General features: G+C 45.7%; 1 protein-coding gene across 4 annotated transcripts in view; it reads left to right on the top strand.

Moving 5' to 3' along the window:
* Positions 1-26,853, top strand: part of SORBS2 (sorbin and SH3 domain containing 2) — a 333,099-nt gene that overhangs the window by 233,357 nt on the left and 72,889 nt on the right. For all 4 annotated transcript variants that reach the window (XM_073578712.1, XM_073578685.1, XM_073578692.1 and 1 more), the window contains one exon: positions 7,992-8,106. In XM_073578712.1, coding sequence (XP_073434813.1) covers positions 7,992-8,106 — 115 coding nt within the window. The remainder of the gene's footprint in view (positions 1-7,991; positions 8,107-26,853) is intronic.

Below are 26,853 nucleotides of genomic sequence, written 5' to 3'. Positions count from 1 at the left end.
GCAGCTACTGAGAGTCAGCAGCGGATGTGTAATGGGTGGAAAAAGCATATTTTTATTTTTACAGTGAGCAAGTTAGAGGAAAAAAAATTGAATCTGGGAGCAATTTAATATTAATGAAAAATAAGAGTATTGTATCTGTCCTATGGGGACTCCTATTACTGTTATCTGTCTAGTAGACTCATTCCAAGTACGTATAATTTCTCCCTATACTTATGTGGCCTAAAGCACCATGCTAGCATTTTTTTAATCCAGCAGTGGAGTGGTGCCACTAATCTAAGTTTCCTGACCCTAGTTTTATACTTGCCGGCCACCATCTTCAGCTGTTCCCTGCACTGCTTCGGTCCCACCCCGCTATCTTGGGACACAACTTCTGACTGACCGAAAGTCAGGGGAGATGGTCACAAGTTCTCAATGTAAGTCTATGAGAGTCTCGTTCTGGCCTCATTCTAGCTCTGAGACTTCCATAATGTAGTAACTTCTGGATCACCCAGCAAACACTGGAGACATTTAGCCGGTAACAAACTGCTGGAAACTGACCATAACGGCACTGATAACTGATGAAGATGGCAGCTGGTAAGTAGAAGACTAGGTGCAGGGAACTGCTGGAGTGGTGCCTTAACGCTTCACTGCGGAGAAGTTGCTTGTCATGTCTTCGTATCATTCTACTGAAAGACACCGTGGAGATGAGTGTGTGATATTCTGATATTCAGACTGATTTCCACCTTTCTTATGATAAGTAAAGGGATAAGTTGACATCTAAATATACAGTTCATACATAGAAAAAACAGCCCATGCTACTGGGTCGCCCCTCACACCCAGGGCAGCGGGGAACTCGGTACCGGGCCGGTGTCAGGGGGATGCGTGTCACAGCAGCAGTGACCCGGTCCGTGGCCCTGGGCGCCCAATATCAATGGCGGTGATGTTAATGGTGTTAAAGTTTATTTGAATAGTTCGTGACGCCACCCGTGGTGTTTGGCAATTGAGATGGTAAGCCAACGCTGCATGCAGATCCGCTGGGACTGATGGTGTGGTGCAGCGAAGATGGTGTAGCTCCCCACAGATGTAGCTGTAGTCCCAGGGCAGTGTAGGTGCAATGGAGGAGGAGAGGCGCAGAATGGCATAGATGCTGGTACAAAGATGTAGCGGTGCTGAAGGTGTTAGCGGCGAATGAATGGAGGACACCAGGGCTTGCAGTTTCAACGCTTTACTCACAGTTCTTGGTAACCACTGGTGCCCGCTTCCATGCTGTGTCCTCCGTGGCAGGGACTCAATGAACCTCCCGGGCAAGTCAGACTTCTCCTCTTCAACACTCCGCCAACATGTGCCTTTCTGAACGACTCCTCTAATGCGCCTTGTGGTGCGAAGCACTCCAGTACTCAGTTACCCTGGAATGCCTCTCTCTAGGTGTTCCTAGTTTCTACTTGTATGACAGACAGCTGTAGCCTCTATCGGGGACTCCTCTCAGAGTCCTGGCTCGCAAATCGGTTGCTGTTGTGTCCCAAGTCTATAATGGGAGTAAGGCGTTAGCGGCTCACTACTCCACCGGTGTCTGCTGCAGAACCATAAGTGTCCGTACAACCTTGGGGACCGGGCCCCGGCCTTGCGCTGAGAACCTATAGGCAGGGTTCCTCTTCCAACCCACAACTCCTCTCTGTTCTCCTACTCCTTCGTTCCACGCTGTTCCTTCTCTCTCTTATGGAAGCCGAGGTTGCAGGTCTACGTCTTTCTCTTCTCTTCCCCGTGCCAGCTGGCTCAGATCACTGAGGCAGCTGCAGCACTTTCTAAACTGAACTCGAACTAACTTCAGAACTGAACTCTTCTCGCCTGACCTCCCGTCAGACTGACCTGTAATTCTCTACTTTCCCCCTCTTTTATACTAACTCCACCCACCTCCCAGCACATCTCGTGTTACGAAGCAGGGTTCCACGAAGGGTGCTCTCTACCCCCAGCCTGAAGCTGCTAGGTGGACCTACTGAACTATCCTGTGTGTGGGATGCAGGTGTTGGAGTGTGGAAAGGAGTTCCCAACTTACCTAGTCGGTGGGGCACTACACCTTAGGAGAAGGTGCAGTACCTCTGTGGTGACTGAGCCCCAGGGGCGCCACACTACCTCTGGTAAAGATGTGCGTTTCCTTTGTAATCACTTATTAGGTCGTCATTCAGACTCACTATGGAATTGCTTTGTAGCGCTATTACTTGCTTGGTGGAGGCCTGTATCTGCTTAGCACCATTCACAGGAATACAAATAATGGCGGGTGGGTATCATGTCCGGACATCTGAGTGCATCACTCACATTTACTACAATCCTCAGTTGTGCATTGATTGTACACATCAGCACTTCCGCTCATCAGTGCTGCAGACTTGGGAATAAAGGTAAGTACTGTTTTCCCTTCACCCATGACAGCACCACATGAGAGAGGGATCCGCCCCGCCAGGACAGGAACCTACTGAAACATAAGGGGCGGCACCTCTCCCCCAGTTCAGTTGGGTTCCTGTCCTGGAGAGGAATCCCTCTGACAGCGGCGGCGCCTGTCAGGATGAAAGACACAGGGCCGTCCCGGCGTTTAAATTGCAGGGCTGACTTACCTGCGACGCCGGCCGTCGGCAGCTGGTAGCGCAGTCCCCGGGGTGTTGCCTGATCCGGGCCCCGGATTCGTGCGGGCACGTCCAGGTGTCCTCCCTTCGGAGGTTCCTCCACGTGCCGCCCTCCCCCTGTGCGCGCGCCCGTCCTTCGCCTGCATGCAGGGGAAGCCGGGGGCGGAGTCTGACGTCAGCGGCGCAGAGGATTCTGGGAGCGCGACCGCTGACGTCATCAGGACGCGACGATCATGGCGCCGGGCGCGACGCCGGCCAGGAGAAGCGGCTGGCGGTCGCGGGGGGGAGGGGTAATGAGGGGCACTCACCGATAAAGAAGGAGCAGAAGTGGCTGCAGGGGTGACAATGGCGTCTCAGGAGGATTGCTCCCCGTCCCCATTGTCTCTGCCCCCATCACAAGCTTCTGGTCGCAAGAGCCGCTCGAGCGGCAAAAGCAGCAGCCGTCCAAGTCACCGATCGAGGGATTCCTCGAGGTCAAAAGAACGCAGAACGCACGCTCCTTCGCAGCCCCAGAGTCCGGTATCGGTCTTTCCTGGGTGGTGAGTGATCTCCGTGAAAGTTGACAATGTTGTAATAGGGCTTCCTATGTCTTTTCTTTTTTAGGGAGGCAAAAAAGCTATATGCAAAAAGAAAAATAAAGTATGTGCCATATGCCACAGCCCTTTAGCAAAAGACTACCAAAAGGACTTATGTGTCAGCTGTATCCAGCGGACTATGGCTGAAGAGGCACCGAGCCTGGCAACAAACCTCAGATCAATAATTAAGTCGGAGGTACAGGGCTCACTTAAAAAATTATTAAAAAAGAAAAGTAAGAGTAGGAAAGCCTCCCCGAGTTCCTCGTCAGGCTCCTCCTCTTCGGAGTATCAAGTTGAGCACGGGTCATCTTCATCCTCAGACAGTGATACGGGGGGCAGACCTTGCTTTCCCGTAGAAGATACGGACGCCCTCCTTAAAGCCATCAGGTCCACTATGGGCCTACAGGAGGAGAAAGTAGAGAGATCAGTGGAGGATGTGATGTTTGGCGGCCTACAAGAAAGGAAAAAGCGTACCTTTCCGGTCAATGACAAGATTCAGGCCCTAATCGAAAGAGAGTGGAAGAAACCGGAGAAGTCAGGTAGCCTTCCCTCCTCTTCAAAGCGAAGATACCCCTTTGAGGCTAAGGACACGGACATCTGGGACAAGGTCCCAAAGATTGACGCCGCAGTGTCTAGGCCTTCCAAGAAATCGGCCCTGCCCCTGGAGGATTCAGGGGTTTTGAGAGATCCCTTGGATAAAAAAGCGGACTCATACCTAAGGCATACTTGGGAGGCAGCGGCAGGCGGTCTAAAACCAGCAATAGCCGGCACCTGCACAGCCCGGTCATTAATGGTCTGGTTGCAACAACTGGAAGAAAAATTGGTCTCCAAAATACCAAGAGAGAAAATTTTAGGTGAAATGTACCTACTACACGGAGCTTCCGCCTTCTTGGCAGATACCTCCGCCGACTCGATGAGGTTAACGGCAAGAGCAGCGGGGCTGTCGAACGCCGCAAGACGGGCGTTATGGCTCAAAGGCTGCCCTGGGGACATTCAATCTAAGGCAAAATTATGCTCATTACCATGTGATGGGCAGTTCTTGTTTGGAAAAGACCTGGATGACATCCTGGAAAAAGCCGGTGATAAAAAGAAGGGCTTCCCCAGATTCATGGGTGATCAAAGGAGACCGCCCTTTCGGAGGGGAAGGTTCAATCGAGGCCGTCCCCCGGGAGAACGGAAAAGATGGGACGACAAGAGGAAAAAAGAACCAGGGTTTATGTTTGGGGGAAATACCTCAACCGCCAAAAAATCCCCGCAATGACACCAGCCCTCCTGTGGGGGGAAGATTGAGGCTCTTTTCTCAAGAATGGGACAAAATATCGGCCAACAATTGGATCCTGAAAATTATAAAGAATGGCCTAAAAATCCCCTTCTTCCAGTATCCAAGAGCTTCATTTGTGGTGACCCCCGTCAGGAAGGATCCAGGAGAGCAATCAGCCATAGAAACAGAAATCTTAGGACTATTGGAGAAACAAGTTCTGGTAGAGGTCCCGAACGATCAAGTAAGAAGGGGGTTCTATTCTCCCCTCTTCCTAATAAAAATCCCGACCTTTCCTTCAGAACGATAATAAATCTCAGGCGCCTCAATCAATGGATCATGAACCAAACATTCAAAATGGAATCAGTGACTTCGGCCATAAAGCTGTTACACCACAACAGCTTCATGGCCGTAATAGATTTGAAGGATGCCTATTACCATATCCCGATGCACCAAGAGTACCAAAAATACCTGAGGGTAGCCCTATACATCCAGGGCGACCTCAGGCATTTTCAATTTACGGCTCTTCCGTTTGGCATCTCCATAGCGCCAAGGATTTTTACAAAAGTAATAGCGGAAATGACAGCTTTCCTTCGAATCCACAATGTGATTATGGTGCCTTACTTGGACGATTTTCTGGTCATTGGCAATTCAGAACATCACTGCGCACATCAGGTAGAAAAGATAACAGAGACCCTGCAAAGACTGGGTTGGATGGTAAACTTAAAAAAAAATTAAAAAACTTCAACCCCTAAGGAAACAAACGTTTCTAGGTTTCGTCTTGGACTCCGACCGTCAAGTTTGTCTCTTGCCAGAGAAAAAACTAGAGAAGGTGAGAGAAATGACCCTTACGGCAATACAGCATCCTCACATGACCCTAAGAAGGGCAATGTCCCTGTTGGGCACGCTAACAGCCTGTATCCCAGCGGGCAACTGGGCACAGTTTCATACCCAACAACTGCAGGCGGAAATCTTGTCAGCCCAGAGACGATTGAAAGGGCGTTTAGAAGGGAAGCTGGAACTTTCCGAAAGGGGGAAAAACTCTCTCACTTGGTGGCTAGACGACACAAATTTAGCAGGGGGAACTTTGTGGCACAGGCCCGTGTCCGATGTAATATTGACGGACGCAAGCTCCTCGGGATGGGGGGCACACCTGAGAGAACATATGGCCCAAGGGTCCTGGGGTCACATAGAGCAGAAGGCTTCCTCCAACTTAAGAGAGTTGAGAGCGATAAACAGAGCCCTAGAGGCATTCATTCCCATGTTACAGGGTCAAAACGTCCGAATTATGTCAGACAACAGGGTGGCAGTGGCGTATGTCAACCACCAGGGAGGGACAAGGTCAAACTCCCTAATGGACGAAGCCAAAAGAATCTTCCTCAAAGCAGAGCAACACCTAACCTCCCTAACAGCCCTACACATCAAAGGGACAGAAAATGTTCAAGCCGACTTTCTAAGCCGCAACAAGTTAAAACAGGGAGAGTGGGCCTTAAATCGGGTAATATTCCGCAAAATAGTACAGTTATGGGGACAGCCAGTAATCGACCTCTTTGCCACCAAAAGCAACTGGCAAGTGAGAAGGTTCTGCTCATTAAACCCAGGGGAAAACCCGTGGGCAGTAGACGCTCTACAAATCCCGTGGCGGTTCAAACTGAGCTATGCCTTTCCCCCAGTAGCGTTAATCCCGACAGTAGTAAAAAAGATAAGAGACGAGCAAGCCAGAGTAATCCTCATAGCCCCGTTCTGGCCAAAAAGACCGTGGTTTTCACTACTACAAATGATGTCTCTCTCGGACCCGTGGGTACTGCCAGAGATTCCAGATTTGTTAGCTCAGGGGCCGATATTCCACAAACAAGTCAAGGGGCTCCATCTGACGGCGTGGAATTTGAGAGGTCACTTTTGAGGAATAAAGGTTTTTCCCCGAGGTTGGTGACTACTCTAATGAAAAGTAGAAAACCAATAACAACCAACATATATGGCAGGACGTGGAAGAAATTCCTACAATTCCTGGGAAAAACCGTTAGGTCAAGAACCCCCAATCGAGTCCATCTTGGAGTTCTTGCAGGCAGGCCTACAGCTAGGCCTGGCGGTTAATACCCTCAAGGTACAGGTTTCAGCGCTGGGTGCATTATACAATTGCAATATAGCGGCAAACAGATGGGTAGCCAGGTTTATAAAATCTTGCCACAGATCTAGGCCAGTTTCCTTACTGAAAATAGCTCCATGGGATCTAAATCTGGTGCTGGAAGCCCTCACGAAAGAGCCGTTTGAACCCATACAGCAGATTTCAACTAAAAATCTCACTCTAAAAACCATCATTTTGGTAGCTCTAACGTCGGCACGTAGAGTTAGTGACTTACAGGCCCTTTCAGTCAACCCACCATATACCCAGATATACCAGGATAGGGTGGTTATGAGAACAGACCCGGCTTACTTGCCAAAAGTAGTAACTAACTTTCACCGAAACCAAGAGATTGTCCTCCCTTCCATTTGCGAGAATCCGAAAAACCCAGGGGAGGAGAAATTTCATAGCCTAGATGTTAAAAGAACCCTAGTAGAGTATATGTCTATAACCAGCCAGTGGAGGAGGTCCCAGTCCCTATTTGTAGCCTTCCAGGGTGCTAGGAAAGGTTATGGAGTGTCAAAGGGGACTATTGCCCGATGGATTAGGGAGGCCATTAGTGTAGCCTATTCAGCTAGTGGCGTCCCGGTTCCTGACGGCATCAAGGCTCATTCCACCAGAGCCGTGGCGACCTCCTGGGCTGAGAAGGCAGAGGTATCGATAGAGCAAATTTGTAAGGCCGCTACCTGGGCCTCACCCTCAACTTTCTTTAGACACTATAGACTAAATCTGTCCTCCTCTGCTGACTTGACCTTTGGTAGAAGGGTGCTGCAAGCGGTGGTCCCTCCCTAAGGTGTTCGAAGTCTCCAGAATCTCTCATGTGGTGCTGTCATGGGTGAAGGGAAAACCACCATGGTTACTTACCGGTAGCCGGTTTTTCCGGAACCCATGACAGCACCCGTATATTTCCCCCCCTTTTTCACCGTTTGGGTGTGCACAATAGTCGGGTGTATTTGTGTGATGTGGTGTTGGATAAATATGTAACTAACCGGGAAGTCCTCTCAAGTGCTCTGTAATCCAACTGAAGCGGGGGAGAGGTGCCGCCCCTTATGTTTCAGTAGGTTCCTGTCCTGGCGGGGCGGATCCCTCTCTCATGTGGTGCTGTCATGGGTTCCGGAAAAACCGGCTACCGGTAAGTAACCATGGTGGTTTTGATTAACACTGACATCAAATGGGAAGGGATTGGTATATATGAAATAAGGAAGCTAAAAATTCAGGAGAAAAACAAAGATATTTGGAAATTACGCTGTCTTACCAGAAATCTGTCCAGATGCCCAGAGGTTGGGCCATCAGTGTTTGATTGGTAAGGGGTTCTCCTGGAGATCATTGTAAAAGGCATTATCCTTCAAGTAATGACATTTAGTAATAGAATTGCCAACAGAGGGAGTGCTGGCCTTCAGGCATACGTCATTTATACTAATATGTGTAATTCCTCTTAGAAGGAATGAGTGGGAGCCACCCGACAGAAAAGTCGATACTCGCAAGTTCCGTTCTGAACCCCGAAGTATCTTTGAATATGAACCTGGAAAGTCTTCCATCCTTGAGCATGAAAGACCGGTAAGAACAATTTGTGAACTGTCTGTGATAAAGAACTACCTTACATTTCACATAATTTCCAATACCAGAGCTCAACAAATCAAGTATGGTAGATATCAGATCACGATTACTTCTCTAAAACACATTCAACACGTAAACGCAAACTCTCCAGATCTCCTAATAGAGGCTTCATAGATGTCAGAAAATAAATCCCAGCATACTCCAGTCACCGGAGTTTTAAGACCACAGTGTTAGGCTTTTGTTGGCTGAATCAATGGGGTTGTCCACCTTCGGGGACAATTTTTTTTTTCAACTTAAACACGTGTTTTTTGGGAGTAAATTCGTTTTTGCAATTGGGTTTCGTTAAAAATGTTGCACCACTTGTCTTTTACATGTCCTTTGTTCCGCTGCACATTCAATTTTAATGTGGTCCATGGTCATAAATGCACTCACAGGAGCACAGAAACAGTCAGGTAAAAGTGTAAAAAAACTCCGTGTCAGACCACCATAGCGGGCTGAATGATTAATTCTCAGTTCACTCATTCTGCAGCCAGTAATAGACAGTACAACATGGAGGCTATAAAAGGAAAACTCCCCTATATTTAGCTTTATCTAATAAAACCCAATTACAAAAATAAATTTTAGCCCCAATTACACACCTTTAAGTAAAAAAAACAAAAAAAAAAACACCAAACACCAGATAGACCACCTTCAGTCACTTGAGGATTTTTACATGACCGTTATTATGTTCTTGTGATGGTGTTTGAATTCCTTTGACTTCTTTTTAAAGGGACATTCTTATTTTAAACATTTATGACATCCAGCAGCATGACCCGGGCCAGGTTTTTGATATATTGTAGGTCCCATCAGTGGGACTCATATCTGATGAGTCCCCTATCTGTGATATACCCCTTCAAGCACAAAGATAATTTGGTTGTTGTGTCTTATGTTAAACTGATATAGTCTGAAAAAAAGTACTATATTTATGACGGTCATCTACATGGATGTGGCTGTTTTTGGCAAGATAAATAGTTACTGCTTTTAAGCATACTGGCAGAATGAATTGCTGTCACTTCAGATCATAAATACGATACAGTATGTCTCTTTAGCATATGCCATTCTTATAATAGAACAATGAATTATATTTTTGCTTTTAAGTCTAAAGCGAGAAAATATGTCAATATATATTGTTAATTTTCAGATTGGCTAGAATTACACACACTCAAGTTTTTGGAACTTATGTCCACATCATTTTAAGCTCCATGGCTTGTCTGCAGTCTGTACTCTAACATGAGAGTATTCAACATGATTAGTCTGCAGTCTGTACTCTGACATGAGGGTATGCAACATGATTAGTCTGCAGTCTATACGCTAACATGAGGGTATGCGCCATTACTAGTCCGCAGTCTATACCCTGACATGAGGGTATGCGCCATTACTAGTCCGCAGTCTATACTCTGACATGAGGGTATGCGCCATTACTAGTCCACAGTCTATACTCTGACACGAGGGTATGTGTTATGACTACCCGCAGTCTATACTCTGACATGAGGGTATGCACCATGACTTGTCCGCAGTCTACACTATGACATGAGGGTATGTGTTATGACTACCCGCAGTCTATACTCTGACATGAGTATGCGCCATGACTGGTCCGCAGTTTACACTCTGACATGAGAGTATGTGCCAAGACTAGTCTGCAGTCTACACGTTGACATGAGGGTATGTGCCATGATCAGTCCGCAGTCTATACTCTGACATGAGGGTATGTGTTATAACTACCCGCAATCTATACTCTGACATGAGAATATGCGCCATGACTAGTCTGCAGTCTACACGTTGACATGAGAGTATGTGCCATGACTGGTCCGCAGTCTACACACGGACATGAGGGTATGCACCATGATTCGTCCGCAGTCTATACCCGGACATTCTTATAGGCCCTCATGCACCCGGTATATACCAAAAGAGTATCGTTTTTATTGTGTAGAAAATAATGGTGTATCATGTTCTTTTGTACAATGGCAGCATGATGGAAGTACTGGTTCTCCCTAAGGAGGCCAGTTGAGTATGAAGTCTTATTGGGATTGCTTCGGGGGAGGAAAGTAAATGGCCAATATGACATACAATGACCTAAGTCAGAGGCATACCTTAGAGAAATAATCCAGGCATAAACCTCTAATAAGTCTGAACAAAAAGAGATGTGGATAGGGCTTTATGTAACAGTTTTGTTTTTTTTTATAAAAACAGATATAAATAAAAAGCTTAGTAAGTTTGCAGATGCATACTGTACCATTACTGGTCTTGCACTGATCCCACAATAGTCATGAGCTGCATTCATAATTGTGGTATTCAGGCCTCAGAGCTGAAATGTGACATCTCGACATTATGCCACATCTGCGCAGAGCTTGCTCTGGTGATTTACGGTATATTTTGAGAAGTGCGTTCTTTGTTACCTGCTCGGTATTCTGAGACCTAATGAAGGAAAAAGTCTTTCTCCTAGTGTATTATAGGAGCTCTCCACAAGTGCAATGTTTGAACAGAGTTAGAAAATGGCATGAAAAGTTGAACTATTACTTTAAGCAAGAATATTGAATTATTATTGGCAACAATGGAATGTGCGGCAGAAGCAAAATATTATTTTGGCAATGGCACTAAATAGTTTATTCTGCGCACCTATTTGATACTATTTGCCCACCTTTCGGCTATTCCTAACATTTTTTTGTAAGGCATTGTCCTGTACACTGAGAGGCTGGTCTAAGAATTCGAGATAAAGCGCACAGTTGAAATTTTTAGCAACCGCAGCCTCAGACTTCTCTGTCATGTACCTTTTTTGAGACACTTTTTTAATCTGCAACTATGGGCAAAAAGTGTCTAAGCACACAATAAACCTGCTGCCTGCAATGTACGTTTTCATTCTTATTAAATCCCCTCATTGTGTTTAATGGCTGCTTTTCATCTTCTGTTCTGCTTAAGTTGCTTCTTTCCTTTATGCTTACAGCAGTTCATTCACTTGTGATATTATTTTTAATATATTTTAGCACCTTAAATGTGCTGTGGATCGGTGAGGGTCAGAGCCAAGAGACCCCCACTGATCGATGACAAGACTGTACCAAAGCGATCAGGTCAGCAGGCAGAAGCTCTGAGCTCGGGCATTCAAAAGTATATGAACCCGTACATCACATGGAGACGTAAGCCATAAAAAGATACCATATGTATAATACCGAAAGTGTTGGCACACTTGAAATTGTTCTAGAAAATGAAGTATTTCTCCGAGAAAATTATTGCGATCACACATGTTTTGTTATACACATTTTTTCTCTCACCCATGACAGCACCACGGAGAGGGGGGATCCGCCCTTCAGGGACAGGAACCTACAGATAAAAAGGGCGGTACCTCTCCTCCGCCTTCAGTGAGTTGAGGAGTCCGGATCCGGGGCCGACCTGACCGGTACATGGCAGCGGCGAGGCCCCTGTCGCGGCGGGTGCGGTGCCCGAAGCTGCCACCGCCGGGGCCGATGCGGGCTGCCGGGTGAGCGGGAGGAAGAGACCTCGGAGCCGCCGCTCCGGAAAGGAGATCGGGGCTCGCGGGGACCTGGTAAATGTGTGGGCAGCACCAGGGTACAGAGTTGTACCAAGATGGCCGCTGCTCCGGAAGTAAAAACGCTTTCCGGGTCCCTGGAAACCGGCGCAATCGCAGGAGCGCTCTCCCTGGGCAGATGCGGTGCAGGATGGGAGCGGTGACGTCACAGGGGCGGGAAATTTAAAATGGTGGATTCTGAAACACTCCTGGCTGGAAGCGATCCTGAGCATTGGATAGCGACCAGCAACAGGAGCAGCATGCCAGGCAGCAGCAGCACCACCAACACCATCACCGACAAAAGGAACGAGTCAGGGATGGCCGTTCCAGCAGTCACTCCACGCGGCGCAGTATGTCAGCGGCAAGGAGCAAATCGCCACCAGGAGATCAGCCTGTACAGGACCTGACTCCATCTCCTGAATCAGTACCTGCAGCCGCGTATTTTTGGGGTAAGTGATCTTCGTGAATGTTCACCATTGCAATGCAGTTCCTTTCCCTTATTAGGGAAAGAAGGGGAAAAAGAACAGGGAATTCCCCACTTGCACTAGACCCCTACCCGTATCATGGGATAAAAAACTGTGAGTCTTGCACAAAAGAAATTCTCTGTCAGGAGACTCCGGATTTTGCATCCGACCTAAGGGCCGCAATCAAATCAGACGTTCAGAGTGCCCTTGTATCCCTTAAGCATGGGGACAAAACGAGGAAGAAAGACACGATAGTGACTTCCCAGTCAGACTCTTCGACGTCGGGAGAAATCACGTCTAAAACCTCGGAATCTGGGTCCTCATCCTCAGACGGTGAAACAGGAGTGCGGCACTGCTTTCCCCTAGAAGAGATAGACAAACTAGTGAAGGCTGTAAGGTCTACCATGGGGGTGTTGGACCCGAGAGCCGATAAAACAGTCCAGGACATAATGTTCGGGGACTAGTCCTGAGAAAACGGAGAGTATTCCCGCTAAACGAAATTGTTAAAGGCCTAATCAAAAAAGAATGGGACAAGTCGGACAGGAAAAACACTACAGTCCCTTCCCTTAAAAGAAAATATCCCTTTGAGGAAGAGGCATCTACATCTTGGGATAAAGCCCCGAAGCTCGACGTAGCAGTCGCAAAAGCCGCAAAGAAATTCGCCCTCCCCTTTGAGGACATGGGCACCCTCAGGGATCCCCTTGATAAAAAGGCAGATACCTTTTTTAAAGGGGCATGGGAGTCAGCAGGGGGTAACCTCAGACCAGCCATAGCGGCGACATGTACTTCAAGAGCCCTAATGGTTTGGGTAGACCAATTTGAAAAGCAGCTAACGGAAGGGACACCAAGGGATAAGATCTTAGACTCTATCCCAGTAATAAGGGGAGCGGCTGCCTTCTTAGCGGACTCATCGGCCGATTCAGTCCGGCTATCGTCCAAAACAGCGGCACTCTCAAGTGCAGCCCTAATAACACTATGGCTTAAAAGTTGGCCAGGGGACCTACAGACCAAAATGAAATTATGTTCAATCCCCTGTGAAGGGAAATTCCTTTTTGGAGAGACGTTAGATGACATCCTCCAGAAAGCAGGGGACAAGAAGAAAGGGTTCCCAAATTTGGGGCCGGCAGCATTTAAGAGGCCCTTTCGGAATAGGACGTGTTTTCAGAGGAGACCACCGAGGGAACAAAAATGGGATGACAGAAGAAGAGAGAGAGGGTGGTTCTTTGGTACCGCATCCCGAGATAAAAAAGCCCCCTAAGTGACAGTCCGCCCAGGGTGGGGGGGAGGTTAACCCTTTTCCTTCCAGCCTGGAGGAAAATCTCAAACAACCCATGGATAGTAAACCTAATCCAGGAGGGCCTAAGAATAGACTCTCTCTCTCCCACCTCAAAAGTATGTAATAACGCCACTGAGATCCAGTACGCAAGAGCAGGAAGCTCTAGAAAGCGAGGTCCTAGGCCTAGTAAAAAAGGAGTCCTCCAGGAGGTTCCCCTGCAGGAAATGTGCAGAGGGTTCTACTCTCCTCTTTTTCTTGTAACCAAACCAGACGGCACCTTTCGGACGATCATAAATTTAAAAAAATTAAATGAATGTCAGAAATCAAAGCTTCAAAATGGAATCGATCAGGTCCACCACCAAAATCCTGTTCCCGAACTGCTTCATGACGCTGTTAGATCTCAGCGACGCCTATTATCACGTCCCCATCCACAAAGACTCCAGGAAATATCTCGGGTTAGCTGTCTCACTCAATAAGGGGCAGGGTGAAAGAGTTCCAGTACAGAGCCCTGCCGTTCGGAATATCGGTAGTCCCTCAGGTATTTACCAAAATAGTAGCAGAAATGATGGCCCATATAAGGGAGCAAGATATAATAATAATCCCGTACCTAGACGATTTTTTAATAGCAGGCAGCTTGGCTCAAAAATGCAGAGAACAGAGGGACAGGGTGATGGACACTCTATGGGGCTTGGGCTGGCTTCTAAATCTGAAAAAATGAAGATTGGAGCCCAGCAGAGTACAGGAATTCTTGGGTCTAACACTGGACTCAAACAGTCGAGTGTCGCCTCCCAGACCGCAAGAAGGAGAAAATTGCTCAAATTACAGCAAGAGCAGTCCAAAATTCCACCATGACATTAAGGAAATTCATGTCACTGCTGGGTTCTCTATCTGCCTGCCTGCCAGCAGTCCAATGGGCTCAGTTACACACGAGAGATCTCCAGTGGGACGTACTAGCCAACCAGTCAGCATTAGGGGGGCACCTAGAGGGTCGTATTACCCTAAATTCAAGAACTATTCATTCCCTAGCTTGGTGGGGAAACCAAGAAAATCTGTCCAAAGGGATCCCCTGGGTAACAAAAATAACACCCATAGTGACCACAGATGTCAGTCCCATGGGATGGGGGGGCACACATGAACAACGAGTTGGCTCAGGATGCGTGGGGAGGTCAAGAATTAGAAGCCTCCTCAAACCAAAAAGCGCTCATAGCAGTGGGCTACGCTCTAACACACTTCCTACCCCTGCTCCAGAATCGTCATGTCCACATTCTTTCGGACAATCGAGTCACATTGGCCTATATAAATCATCAGGGGGGAACCAGATCCCAAGCCCTAATGGACACATCCTCCAGAGTCCTCAAACTAGCAGAGGCAAACCTGCTATCTCTGTCAGCACTACACATCCGGGGCACGGAGAATCAAAGGGCAGACTTTCTGAGCCGCACCCAATTACGACAAGGGGAATGGGTCTTAAAGTGGTCCGTTTTTCAGCAGATTGTAAACATGTGGGGGACCCCGGACATAGATCTGTTTGCCGATTTCAAAACCAATAAAGTGGAAACTTTCTGCTCCCTAGACCCCAGGGGGAATCCTCTAGTGCTGGACGCATTCATGCTCCCATGGACACAGAGTCTAACATATACCTTTCCCCCGATCATGCGCATTCCGGCGGTCCTAAGAAAGGTCAGGGAGGACGGGGCGCGTATGATACTGCTAGCCCCTTTCTGGCCCAAAAGAACCTGGTTCTCCTGGCTAAGAATGCTCTCGGTAACCGACCCATGGATCCTACCGGATCTCCCGGACCTGCTATTGCAGGGCCCAGTGTTACACCCTTGGGCAGCAAACCTCCATTTAACAGCATGGAATTTGAGAGGGTGCTGATGAGGGACAAAGGATTCTCAGAGAACCTGATAACTACATTACAAAAAAGCAGGAAACCGGTTACGATGAGAGCTTATGGCAGAACATGGAAAAAATTCTTATCCCTCTCTGGGGCAAAGGTTCAGGACGGGGTTCAAATTGATAAGATCCTATAATTTCTACGAAAGGGCCTAGAACAGGGTCTGGAGGTCAACACATTAAAGGTACAAATAGCGGCGTTAGGCGCCCTTTATAACCATGATGTGGCAGGTAACCTTTGGGTGGCATGATTTATTAAGGCCGCAACTAGATCTAGGCCAATAGCTAGTCAAAGGTTACCATCATGGGACCTGAACCTTGTACTTTCCACACTGACAGGCCCTCCGTTCGAACCTATTCACTCGGCATCCCTGAAAATCCTGTCATTTAAAACGGTGCTTCTGGTGGCACTAACATCAGCTCGCAGAGTGAGCGATATTCAAGCCTTATCAGCAGGGCCACCTTTTACAAAAATTCTAGAGGATAGAGACATCCTAAAACCTGACCTGGCCTATCTACCTAAAGTATCATCACATTTTCATAGGTCCCAAGAGGTAGTCCTTCCTTCCTTCCTTCCTTCTGCCCAAATCCAAAAAATAAGGGGGGGGAAGAAAAATTCCTCACCTTAGATGTAAAGAGGTGCCTAGTACAGTACGTAGAGGCCACCAAAAAATATAGGAAGGAAGGCTCTCTCTTTGTGTGTTTCCAGGGTCCTCGAAGGGGCTCAAGGCATCTAAGAGTACCCTGGCAAGGTGGATAAGGGATGCGATTGCCCTGGCATATTCATCCAGTGGAAATACCATCCCGGAAGGACTGAGAGCCCATTCCACAAGGGCAATGGCGACCTCATGGGCTGAAAGATCTGAGGTATCGATGGAACAAATCTGTAAGGCAGCCACCTGGTCATCACCTTCCACCTTCTTCAGACACTATCGATTTAGATTTAGCCTCTGTGTCTGACCTGACCTTCGGGAGAAGGGTCCTTCAGGCGGTGGTCCCTCCCTAAGCTACCAATCTCTGAAATTCTCTCCGTGGTGCTGTCATGGGTGAGAGAGGATAGCTTAGTTACTCACCGATAACGATGTTTCTCGGAAACCATGACAGCACCCGCTTATTTCCCTCCCCCTTCGAGTGTGGTGAGCACGTTTTACTGTTAGTAGAGTGTTTCCGTTTAGGCACGGTGCTTCTTGATAAATAAGCAGTATTATAATGTTGTGTATATATTTCTGTTGTCTAAATAACCTGGAGACCCTCTGATGCTCTGTAACCAACTGAAGGCGGAGGAGAGGTACCGCCCTTTTTATCTGTAGGTTCTTGTCCCTGAAGGGTGGATCCCCTCTCTCTGTGGTGCTGTCATGGGTTCCGAGAAACACCGTTATCGGTGAGTAACTAAGCTAATTTCCATCGTGTCTATTGGAACAACACCAAAAAACAGAGAATAAAAAGGCAATTTGGATATAATTTCACACAAAACCCCAAGAATGGGACGGAAAAAAATGTTTGCACCCTCAACTTAATATCTGGTTGCACACCCTTTGGAATAAGTAACTGCAATCAATCACTTCCTTTAACCATCAACAAGTTCTTACACCTCTAAACTGGAATTTTGGACCACTTTTGCAAACTGCTCCAGGTCTCTCATATTTGAAGAGTGCCTTCTCCCAACAGCAATTTTAAGATCTCTCCACAGATGTTCAATGGGATTTAGGTCCAGACTCCTTGCTGGCCACTTCATAACTCTCCAGTGCTTTGTTTCCATCCATTTCTGGGTGCTTTTTTACCTTTTTACTCACGTATATAGCGACATTATTTCCACAGAGCTTTACAGACATTATCGGCTTTGTCCCCATTGCAGCTCATCTAAATTCCCTGTCCATATGTCTTTGAAGTGTGGGAGAAAACTGGAGTACCCAGAGGAAACCCATGCAAACACAGAGAGAATATGCAAACTCCTTACAGATGTTGTCCTTGGAATATTTGAACCCAGGTCCCCAGCGCTGCAAAACTGCAATGCTAACGACTGAGCCACCGTACTTATTCTTGAAGTATGTTTGGGATCATTATCCTGCTGAAAGACCCATGACCTAGGACACGAACCCAATTTTCTGACACTGGACACTACATTGTGCCCCAAAATCCGTTGGTAATCTTCAGATTTTTTTATGTCTTGCATACAATCAAGGTACCCAGTGCCAGAGGCAGCAAAATAACCCCAAAACATCTTTGAACCGCCACCATATTTGACTTGTAGGTACGGTGTTCTTTTCTTTGTAGGCCTCATTCTGTTTTCAGTAAACAGTAGAATGATTTGCTTTACCAAAAAGCTCTATCTTGGTCTCATCTGTCCACAAGACACTATCCCAGAAGGATTGTTGCTTACGTACATTTTGGCAAACTGCAGTCCAGCTTTATGTCTCTGTAGTGGGGTCCTTCTGGGTCGGTCTCCCGCCATAGCTTTTCCTTTCATTCAAATGTTGACAGATAGTTTATGCTGACACTGATGCACCCTGAGCCTGCGGGACAGCTTGGATTTCTTTGGAACCTGATTGGAGTTGTTTATCCACCATCCAGATTATCCTGCGTTGAAACCTTTCATCAAATTTTCTCTGCCGTCCATTTCCAGGGAGATTACCTACAGTCATGGCCAAAAGTTTTGAGAATGACACAAATATTATATTTTCACATGATCTGCTGCCCTCTGGTTTTTATGTGTGTTTGTCAGATGTTTTTATCACATACAGAAATATAATTGCAATCATATTATGAGTAACAAAAGGTTATATTGAAAGTTAGAATGAGTTAATGCAGCAAGTCAATATTTGCAGTGTTGACCCTTCTTCTTCAGGACCTCTGCAATTCTCCCTGGCATGCTCTCAATCAACTTCTGGATCAAATCCTGACTGATAGCAGTCCATTCTTGCAAAATCAATGCTTTTATTTTGTCTGAATTTGAAGGTTTTTGTTTGTCCACCCGTCTCTTGGTGATTGACCACAAGTTCTCAAAGGGATTAAGATCTGGGGAGTTTCCAGGCCATGGTCCCAAAATCTCTGTTTTGTTCCCTGAGCCATTTAGTTATCACCTTTGCTTTATGGCAAGGTGCTCCATCATGTTTAAAAAGGCATTGTTGATCGCCAAACTGCTCTTGGACGGTTGGGAGAAGTTGCTCTCGGAGGACATTCTGGTACCATTCTTTATTCATGGCTGTGTTTTTAGGCAAGACTGAGAGAGAGCCCATTCCCTTGGCTGAGAAGCAACCCCACACAAGAATGGTTTCAGGATGCTTGACAGTTGGCATGAGACAAGACTGGTGGTAGCGCTCACCTGGTCTTCTCCGAATAAGCCGTTTTCCAGATGTCCCAAACAATCGAAAAGGGGATTCATCAGAGAAAATGACTTTACCCCAGTCCTCAGCAGTCCACTCCCTGTACCTCTTGCAGAATATCAGTCTGTCCATGATGTTTTTTCTGGAGAGAAGTGGCTTCTTTGCTGCCCTCCTTGAGACCAGGCCTTGCTCCAAGAGTCTCCGCCTCACAGTGCGTGCAGATGCACTTACACCTGCCTGCTGCCATTCCTGAGCAAGCTCTGCACTGCTGGTAGCCCGATCCCGCAGCTGAAACACTTTTAAGAGACGGTCCTGGCGCTTGCTGGTCTTTCTTGGGCGCCCTGGAGCCTTTTTGGCAACAAGGGAACCTCTCTCCTTGAAGTTCTTGATGATGCGATAGATTGTTGACTGAGGTGCAATCTTTCTATCTGCGATACTCTTCCCTGTTAGGCCATTTTTGTGCAGTGCAATGATGACTGCACGTGTTTCTTTAGAGATAACCATGGTTAACAGAAGAGAAACAATGATGCCAAGCACCAGCCTCCTTTTAAAGTGTCCAGTGGTGTCATTCTTACTTAATCATGACAGATTGATCTCCAGCCCTGTCCTCATCAACACCCACACCTGTGTTAATGGAGCAATCACTGAAACGATGTTAGCTGGTCCTTTTAAGGCAGGGCTGCAATGATGTTGAAATGTGTTTTGGGGGATAAAGTTCATTTTCTAGGCAAATATTGACTTTGCAAGTAATTGCTGTTAAGCTGATCACTCTTTATAACATTCTGGAGTATATGCAAATTGCCTTTAGAAAAAATGAAGCAGTAGACTTTGTAAAAATTAATATTTGTGTCATTCTCAAAACTTTTGGCCATGACTGTACATGCCATGGGTTGTAAACATCTTGATTATGTTGCACTCTGTGGACAAAGGAACATCAAGATCTCTGGAGATGGACAACATATTTTCCTCAGAAAGGTGCTAACAATTTTTGACCTGCCCATTTTGGGGAGTTTGTGTGAAATTATGTCAAATTTACCTCTTTTTCTATGTGTGTGTGTGTGTGTATATATATATATATATATATATATATATATATATATATATATATATATATATATATATATATATATATATATATATATACATACACACACACAAAAACTAAGGCATCACTAGCACCCCAATGTAGAAAGGTAGACGTAGTATTAGGCCGGCGTCACACCAGAGAGAAATATGGACGAGTGAGAGGTGTTAAAAAAACGCATTGCACACAGACCAATGATTCTCTATGGGGTAGCTCCCATCAGCCGTATTTTTGTCGCATATTTTTTAAGGGCCTTGACAATCGCAGCATGCTGCGATTGTCAGCGTAGTACACCAATGCAAGTCTATGGGTGTGCAAAAGAAACGCATTACACACGGAACACATGTGTGACTTGCGAGAAATACGCAATAAAGGCAGAGGAGAGGCAATAAATAGGGTTGCTGATAATGATTTAAATTATGTGCAGGCCTCAAAACCGTTAAATGTCCATTTTGCAAGGTTGCGAGAAAAAAACGCTATACGGATCACATACGGATTACATACGGATGCTTACATGGGAAAAATACGCGGCCGCACCCTGACAACGGATGACATAAGGATCACTATTTAGGGACCATTTATGCGTATTACGGCCTTACAATACGGTCCGTATTTTTATACGTTGTGTGTGACGCTGGCCTTAGTGACGTTTCAGGCCAACCAAAGACCTTTCTCAAGCTTTATTGAACCGAAATGTCACTATTGCTACTATTGGCTATTAAACATTTTTGGATATTGAGGAAGGGTAAACTCAGCTTACCACGCTGTGTAATGCAACGTCCCGGTTGAAAGTTCTCTCTGGAGGGTGCTTGTCCTGCCGGTGATTGCGGCCAAATGGGGAAAAAAGGAGAGGAGGGAGGGGTGAGCACAGCCGTGTAGGTAATCCTAAAAGAAACTTAAGTAAGTTCTCAAATTATAAAAATTGTAGAAAAAAAATCTGACGCGTTTGTGTCGCGTCAGTGCCCTTAGTCAATTTTTTTTTTACCTTTCTACATTGGAGTGCAGCCTTAGTATTTTTGATATATTGGAGGACTGTTTTTACCGGTGAGGACTATCTCCATAAGCTATACATTTACTCTGTTGCTTGTGCTGCACCTATCTTCTCTCTATCTCTATATCTATCTATCTATCTATCTATATATATATATATATATATATATCATTCATATATATACACACACAGTTGTGTGCAAAAGTATTGACACCCCTGCAATTCTGTCAGATAATACTCCGTTTCTTCCTGAAAATGATTGCAAACACAAATTCTTTGGTATTCTTATCTTCATTTAATTTGTCTTAAATGAAAAAACACAAAAAGAATTGTCCTAAAGTCAAATTGGATATAATTCCACACCAAACATAAAAAGAGGGTGGACAAAAGTATTGGCACTGTTCGAAAAATCATGTGATGCTTCTCTAATTTGTGTAATTAACAGCACCTGTAACTTACCTGTGGCACCTAACAGGTGTTGGCAATAACTAAATCACACTTGCAGCCAGTTGACATGGATTAAAGTTGACTCAACCTCTGTCCTTTGTCCTTATGTGTACCACATTGAGCATGGAGAAAAGAAAGAAGACCAAAGAACTGTCTGCGGACTTGAGAAACCAAATTGTGAAGAAGCATGAGCAATCTCAAGGCTACAAGTCCATCTCCAAAGACCTGAATGTTCCTGTGCCTACCGTGCGCAGTGTCATCAAGAAGTTTAAAGTTCATGGCACTGTGGCTAACCTCCCTAGATGTGGACGGAAAAGAAAAATTGACAAGAGATTTCAACGCAAGATTGTGCGGATGTTGGATAAAGAACCTCGACTAACATCCAAACAAGTTCAAGCTGCCCTGCAGTCCGAGGGTACAACAGTGTCAACCCGTACTATCCGTCGGCATCTGAATGAAAAGGGACTGTATGGTAGGAGACCCAGGAAGACCCCACTTCTTACTCCGAGACATAAAGCCAGGCTGGAGTTTGCCAAAACTTACCTGAAAAAGCTTAAAACGTTTTGGAAGAATGTTCTTTGGTCAGATGAGACAAAAGTAGAGCTTTTTGGGCAAAGGCATCAACATAGAGTTTACAGGAGAAAAAAAGAGGCATTCAAAGAAAAGAACACGGTCCCTACAGTCAAACATGGCCGAGGTTCCCTGATGTCTTGGGGTTGCTTTGGTGCCTCTGGCACTGGACTGCTTGACCATGTGCATGGCATTATGAAGTCTGAAGACTACCTACAAATTTTGCAGCACAATGTAGGGCCCAGTGTGAGAAAGTAAGGTCTCCCTCAGAGGTCATGGGTCTTCCAGCAGGACAATGACCCAAAACACAGTTCAAAAAGCACTAGAAAATGGTTTGAGAGAAAGCACTGGAGACTTCTAAGGTGGCCAGCAATGAGTCCAGACCTGAATCCCATAGAACACCTGTGGAGAGATCTAAAAATGGCAGTTTGGAGAAGGCACACTTCAAATATCAGGGACCTGGAGCAGTTTGCCAAAGAAGAATGGTCTAAAATTCCAGCAGAGCATTGTAAGAAACTCATTGATGGTTACCGGAAGCGGTTGGTCGCAGTTATTTTGGCTAAAGGTTGTGCAACCAAGTATTAGGCTGAGGGTGCCAATACTTTTGTCTGGCCCATTTTTGGAGTTTTGTGTGAAATGATCAATGTTTTGCTTTTTGCTTCATTCTCTTTTGTGTTTTTTCATTTAAGACAAATTAAATGAAGATAATACCAAAGAATTTCTGTTTGCAATCATTTTCAGTAAGAAATCGAGTATTATCTGACAGAATTGCAGGGGTGTCAATACTTTTGGCCACAACTGTATATGTGTATGTTTAGGTATGCTTGCAGCTATTTGTGTGTCTGTGTGTGTTTTTTGTCCTTTCTCATTCTCGGGTCCTCTACCAGAGGCCTGGGAGTTTGAGGGTTCTGTGCAGGATCTTGGTTGTTCCCAGTATTGTGCTTTTCTGGACAGAGAATTCAGATGTTGCTCCTGAGATCTGTTGAAGCCATGTTCCCAACTTAGGCGCACTTGGAGCAGTGAGCCCTATCACCACTGGAATCACGGTTGCCTTCACCTTCCACATCTCCAGTTCTCCTTTGAGGCCCTGGTATTTCTCCAGCTTCTCATATTCCTTCTTTCTTATGTTGCTGTCACTTGGCACTGCCACATCTATTATCATTGCGGTCTTCTGATTCTTATCTACTATCACAATGTCTGGTTGGTTAGCCAACACCTGCTTATCCGTCTGGATCTTGAAGTCCCACAGGATTTTAACCCTTTCATTCTCCACCACTTTCTCTGGGGTCTCCCACATGGACTTAGCCCATATGCTGTGCAGATGTTTCTGTATACAATTTCCACTACATACGTTGTTCCTGCTTGCATTTTGCGTCCTGCCACTATGTGCTGGACTGTTTCTGAGGTTTCTTTGCATAGTCTGCACCTTGGGTATTGTCTTGTGTGGTAGATTCCTGCTTCTACAGATCTGGTACTTAGTGCTTGCTCTTATGCTGCTATGATTAGTGCCTCTGTGCTATTTCAGAGTCCAGCTTTCTCCAGCCATTGGTAGGATTTCTCCATGTCGGCCACCTCTATTATCTGTCGATGGTACATCCCATGCAGCGGCTTGTCTTGCCATGGCACTTCATGTTCCTGTTCTTCCTTCCAGATCTGTTGTTGCTGCCTTAGGCTTTCTCTCAGCATCTCATCTTTTGTTGCCATTTTTCTGATATATTCCTGGATACTCCTTGTTTCATCTGTGATGGTGGCTTGGATGCTTATCAAGCGTCGACCACCCTCCTTTCCGTTGGTATACAATCTTTGGGTACTAGACTTAAAGTGCAGACCTCCATGCATTGTGAAGTGTTTTCACATCTGCAGCTTTCATCTTTTCTTTTGACCAGCACACTATGCCAGCAGGGTGTCTGATAACTGGCAGGGCATATGTATTCATGGTGCATATTTTATTCTTTCCGTTGAGCTAGCTCTTCAGGACCTGTCTTACCCTTTGATGGTATTTGGATATTGCTGCTTTCCTTGCCTCCTCATCATGGTTACCGTAGGGATGCCGAGGTATGTGTAGCATGTCTGTACATCTGTTATGTTCCCTGCTGGTAATTCCACTCCATTAGTCTTGACTACTTTGCCTCTCTTTGTTACCAACTTGCTGCACTTCTCCAGTCCATAGGACATCCCAATGTCTTCGCTGTAGATCCTTGTCAGGTGGATCAGTGAATTGATGTTTTGTTTGTTTTTTGCATACAGCTTGATGTCATCCATGTAGAGGAGGTGGCTGATAGTGCTTCCACTCTTAAACTTGCATCCATAGCCAGACTCTGTATTTATCTAACTGAGGGGGTTGAAGCCTATGCAAAACAGCAATGGGGACAGTGCATCACCTTGATGTGTGCCACATTTGATGGTCACTTGTGCTTGTTGCCTTGAGTTGACTTCCAATGTTGTTCTCCATAGCCCCATTGAGTTTCTGAGGAAGAATCTAAATTTCCTGTTGACATTGTAGAGAGCCAAGCATATGTGGTCAATCCAGGCTGTGCTGAGATTGGTCTGTCTGGATCTTGAGTCTTGAGCGACTGCTCTATCTACTAGGAGCTGGTTCTTAGAGCCCCTGGTGTTGGTCCCAATTCCTTTCTGAGCTGGATTCATGTACTGGTTCATATGGTTCTGTAGATTGGTGGCTATGAATCCTGACAGGAGTTTCCATGTAGTTGTAAGGCAGGTTAGATAGAACTGTTCCTTTGTGAGGATCCTTCATGATCAGCACTATTCTTCCCTGTGTTAGCCATGCTATGTGGTGGCCTGCTTCTAGCAGTTGGTTCATCTGCTTTGCTATGCGTTCATGTACCGCTATTAATTTCTTTAGCCGGTAGGTGTGGATCATATCTGGGCCAGGTGCTGTCCAGTTCTTCATGTTCTTGACCTGCTGTTGGATGTCTGCTTCTGTAATAGTGACTAGTTCTTGCTCTAGGTGGTTGCTGTGCTTCATTCACAGATCTTGCAGCCACATTGCACTGGTGTTGTGTGTTTTTTCCTTCTCCCATATGTTTCTCCAGTATTGTTCAGTCTTTGCTATTGGTGGAGTTGCTGCCTTTGTGCGGTTACTCTGTAGTTGGGAGTACACCTTGCCGTGAGCCTTTGTTTATCAGTTTCTAGGGCTTCAGTTGGGGTTAGGCCTTTATACTTGTCCAGCTTGGTCTTATTCTTGATCTTTACACCCTTCTGTATTTCTGTTAGTTGGCTGACTTCCCTTCGTGTTACCTTGATCTTTGTCTCCAGTCTTATTTTCCAAGGGGGGCACGTACTTCTGTTGTTCTTGCTGGTTGTGTAGCTAAACATTTCCATGATTGCTAAGGCAGTAGCATAGATCAGTTTATTAGTTTGAGTTATGGTGGTGGTAGGTATTGATGCAAGTGCTCTATTGGCGGCATCTTGCATACTGTCTGGTGGTGTTTCTTTGCTGGGATTTGGCAGTCGATCTCTGGTATTGATGGTAGTTGGTTTATCTAAGATCTTCTGTTTCAGATCAGCTGCAGTGCTCTCTAATTGCAGGACTGCATCAGGATCTTCAAGTGGTTGCATATGTCGTTTTTCCAGGCCTTTATGTGGGGTGGATCTGCAGTGCAGTTGATACATCTCAAATTGTAGTAATAGCTTTCTCTTTATGATATTGAAACAGGTTGTTTCTCAGTCAGTGGACATGAAAGTCTTGTATCCATCCAGAGTGGCTTGTATAATGTAATGGTTAATAAACATGAGTGTCACTAACCAAGAGAGTCATGCCGGCTCAGACATCGTCCTGATTAACAAGGTCTGCGTCGGATGTCGAGGAACCAGGACAATCTGATGATAAATGGGTTACTGGAACAAACTATACATGGACAAGGCAAGAGGACCTGGATCTGATGAAATGCTTCTATAACAGCAGACCAAATTAGAGAGGATATATGAAGCGTATGCGGAAACTCTGGATATATATTATATATACGAAGAGCTGCAGGCATACCTAAACATCCTCCAGACTGTGGTTGCTGTCAGGTGTTCCCTTATGAACGTATGTTGTGCGCCAGGGTAGCCACAAACCCAGTATGCACCTTCCTCACTTGGGTGCAGTCTGTTGAGGCTTTTCCCCTGACAGACACTGATAATCGGCCCCTTTGTAGAATAACTAATGTCATACTTGCCTATCTGGGCTGGATGATCAGCATCTAATGTCAGTGGTGAAGAGGTTGTATTTTACAGAGCGCATCAGTCTGAATGAACGATAAACACAGCACAGATTATATGCATGACTTTCCCATCCAGATCTAAGCTGGCCATATATGTTATTCTAGGCTGTCAAGAAATACCAAGTGCAAAGATATATAGATTCTGCACAGCAAGTCATTAGGCAAGTGAGCATGTCTTTTAGGAAGTTGGCAAGTTAAGTGGTTAGAGAATGACATAGATGTTTGTCATTGGCGACATTTACATACAAGGATCAAAAAGCTTGGAAAAACACAGACAACCTTTCCGCAGTGTAGGGCAGTAATGCGCATTACATCCTAGGAGTTCTACTAGCTTGCTGATGGTCTGTTGACAGAGTATTGACTGACTCCAGTGGTAATATGCAGAAATGTGAATCTGCCTTCAATTTATGAAGCTTAAGATCAGTTAAAGAAAAGTTAAGCAATTTATTTATATTGTTACTCAACCTTTCTGTAGAATTTTATACGTTGTAGTAAACTGAAAAAAATGTATAAAGGTAAACCTACACTTCAGTTGTTTGTACAACTTATTGCACTCACTGCTATGAGGCCAGCCAATCGGCAGGGGATGAGTATAAAGGAGATCTGTGTCCAGATTCCGCAGCACACACTGCAGACATTATTTAATAGTTCCCTTAAGGCCTGATGAAAATCTAGTTCAGGATTGCTGCATAATCCTCATTCTTAGAAGAGGATGTAAGAAAATTTTTTTAATCCTAATACTTCCCTATGTTTTGACCTAGTGTAGAGCTTTATCAAGCATACATGACGCCGACTATCTTTTTACCTTCGTCTTTGGACGTTGTGTGTCTTTAGTGGAGGGTTGCGGCTGGCTGCCATATTTGTGCATGAAAAAGCTCATGAGTCCAAGTTTAACCTCTGCCCATCCAGCG

Source organism: Dendrobates tinctorius, unplaced genomic scaffold (genome assembly GCF_039654945.1).
Source record: "Dendrobates tinctorius isolate UK_male_01 unplaced genomic scaffold, ASM3965494v1 ptg000008l, whole genome shotgun sequence".
Classification (NCBI taxonomy): Eukaryota; Metazoa; Chordata; class Amphibia; order Anura; family Dendrobatidae; genus Dendrobates; species Dendrobates tinctorius.
Note: the sequence above shows the minus strand (reverse complement) of the source record. Positions and strands in the feature narration are given on the sequence as shown.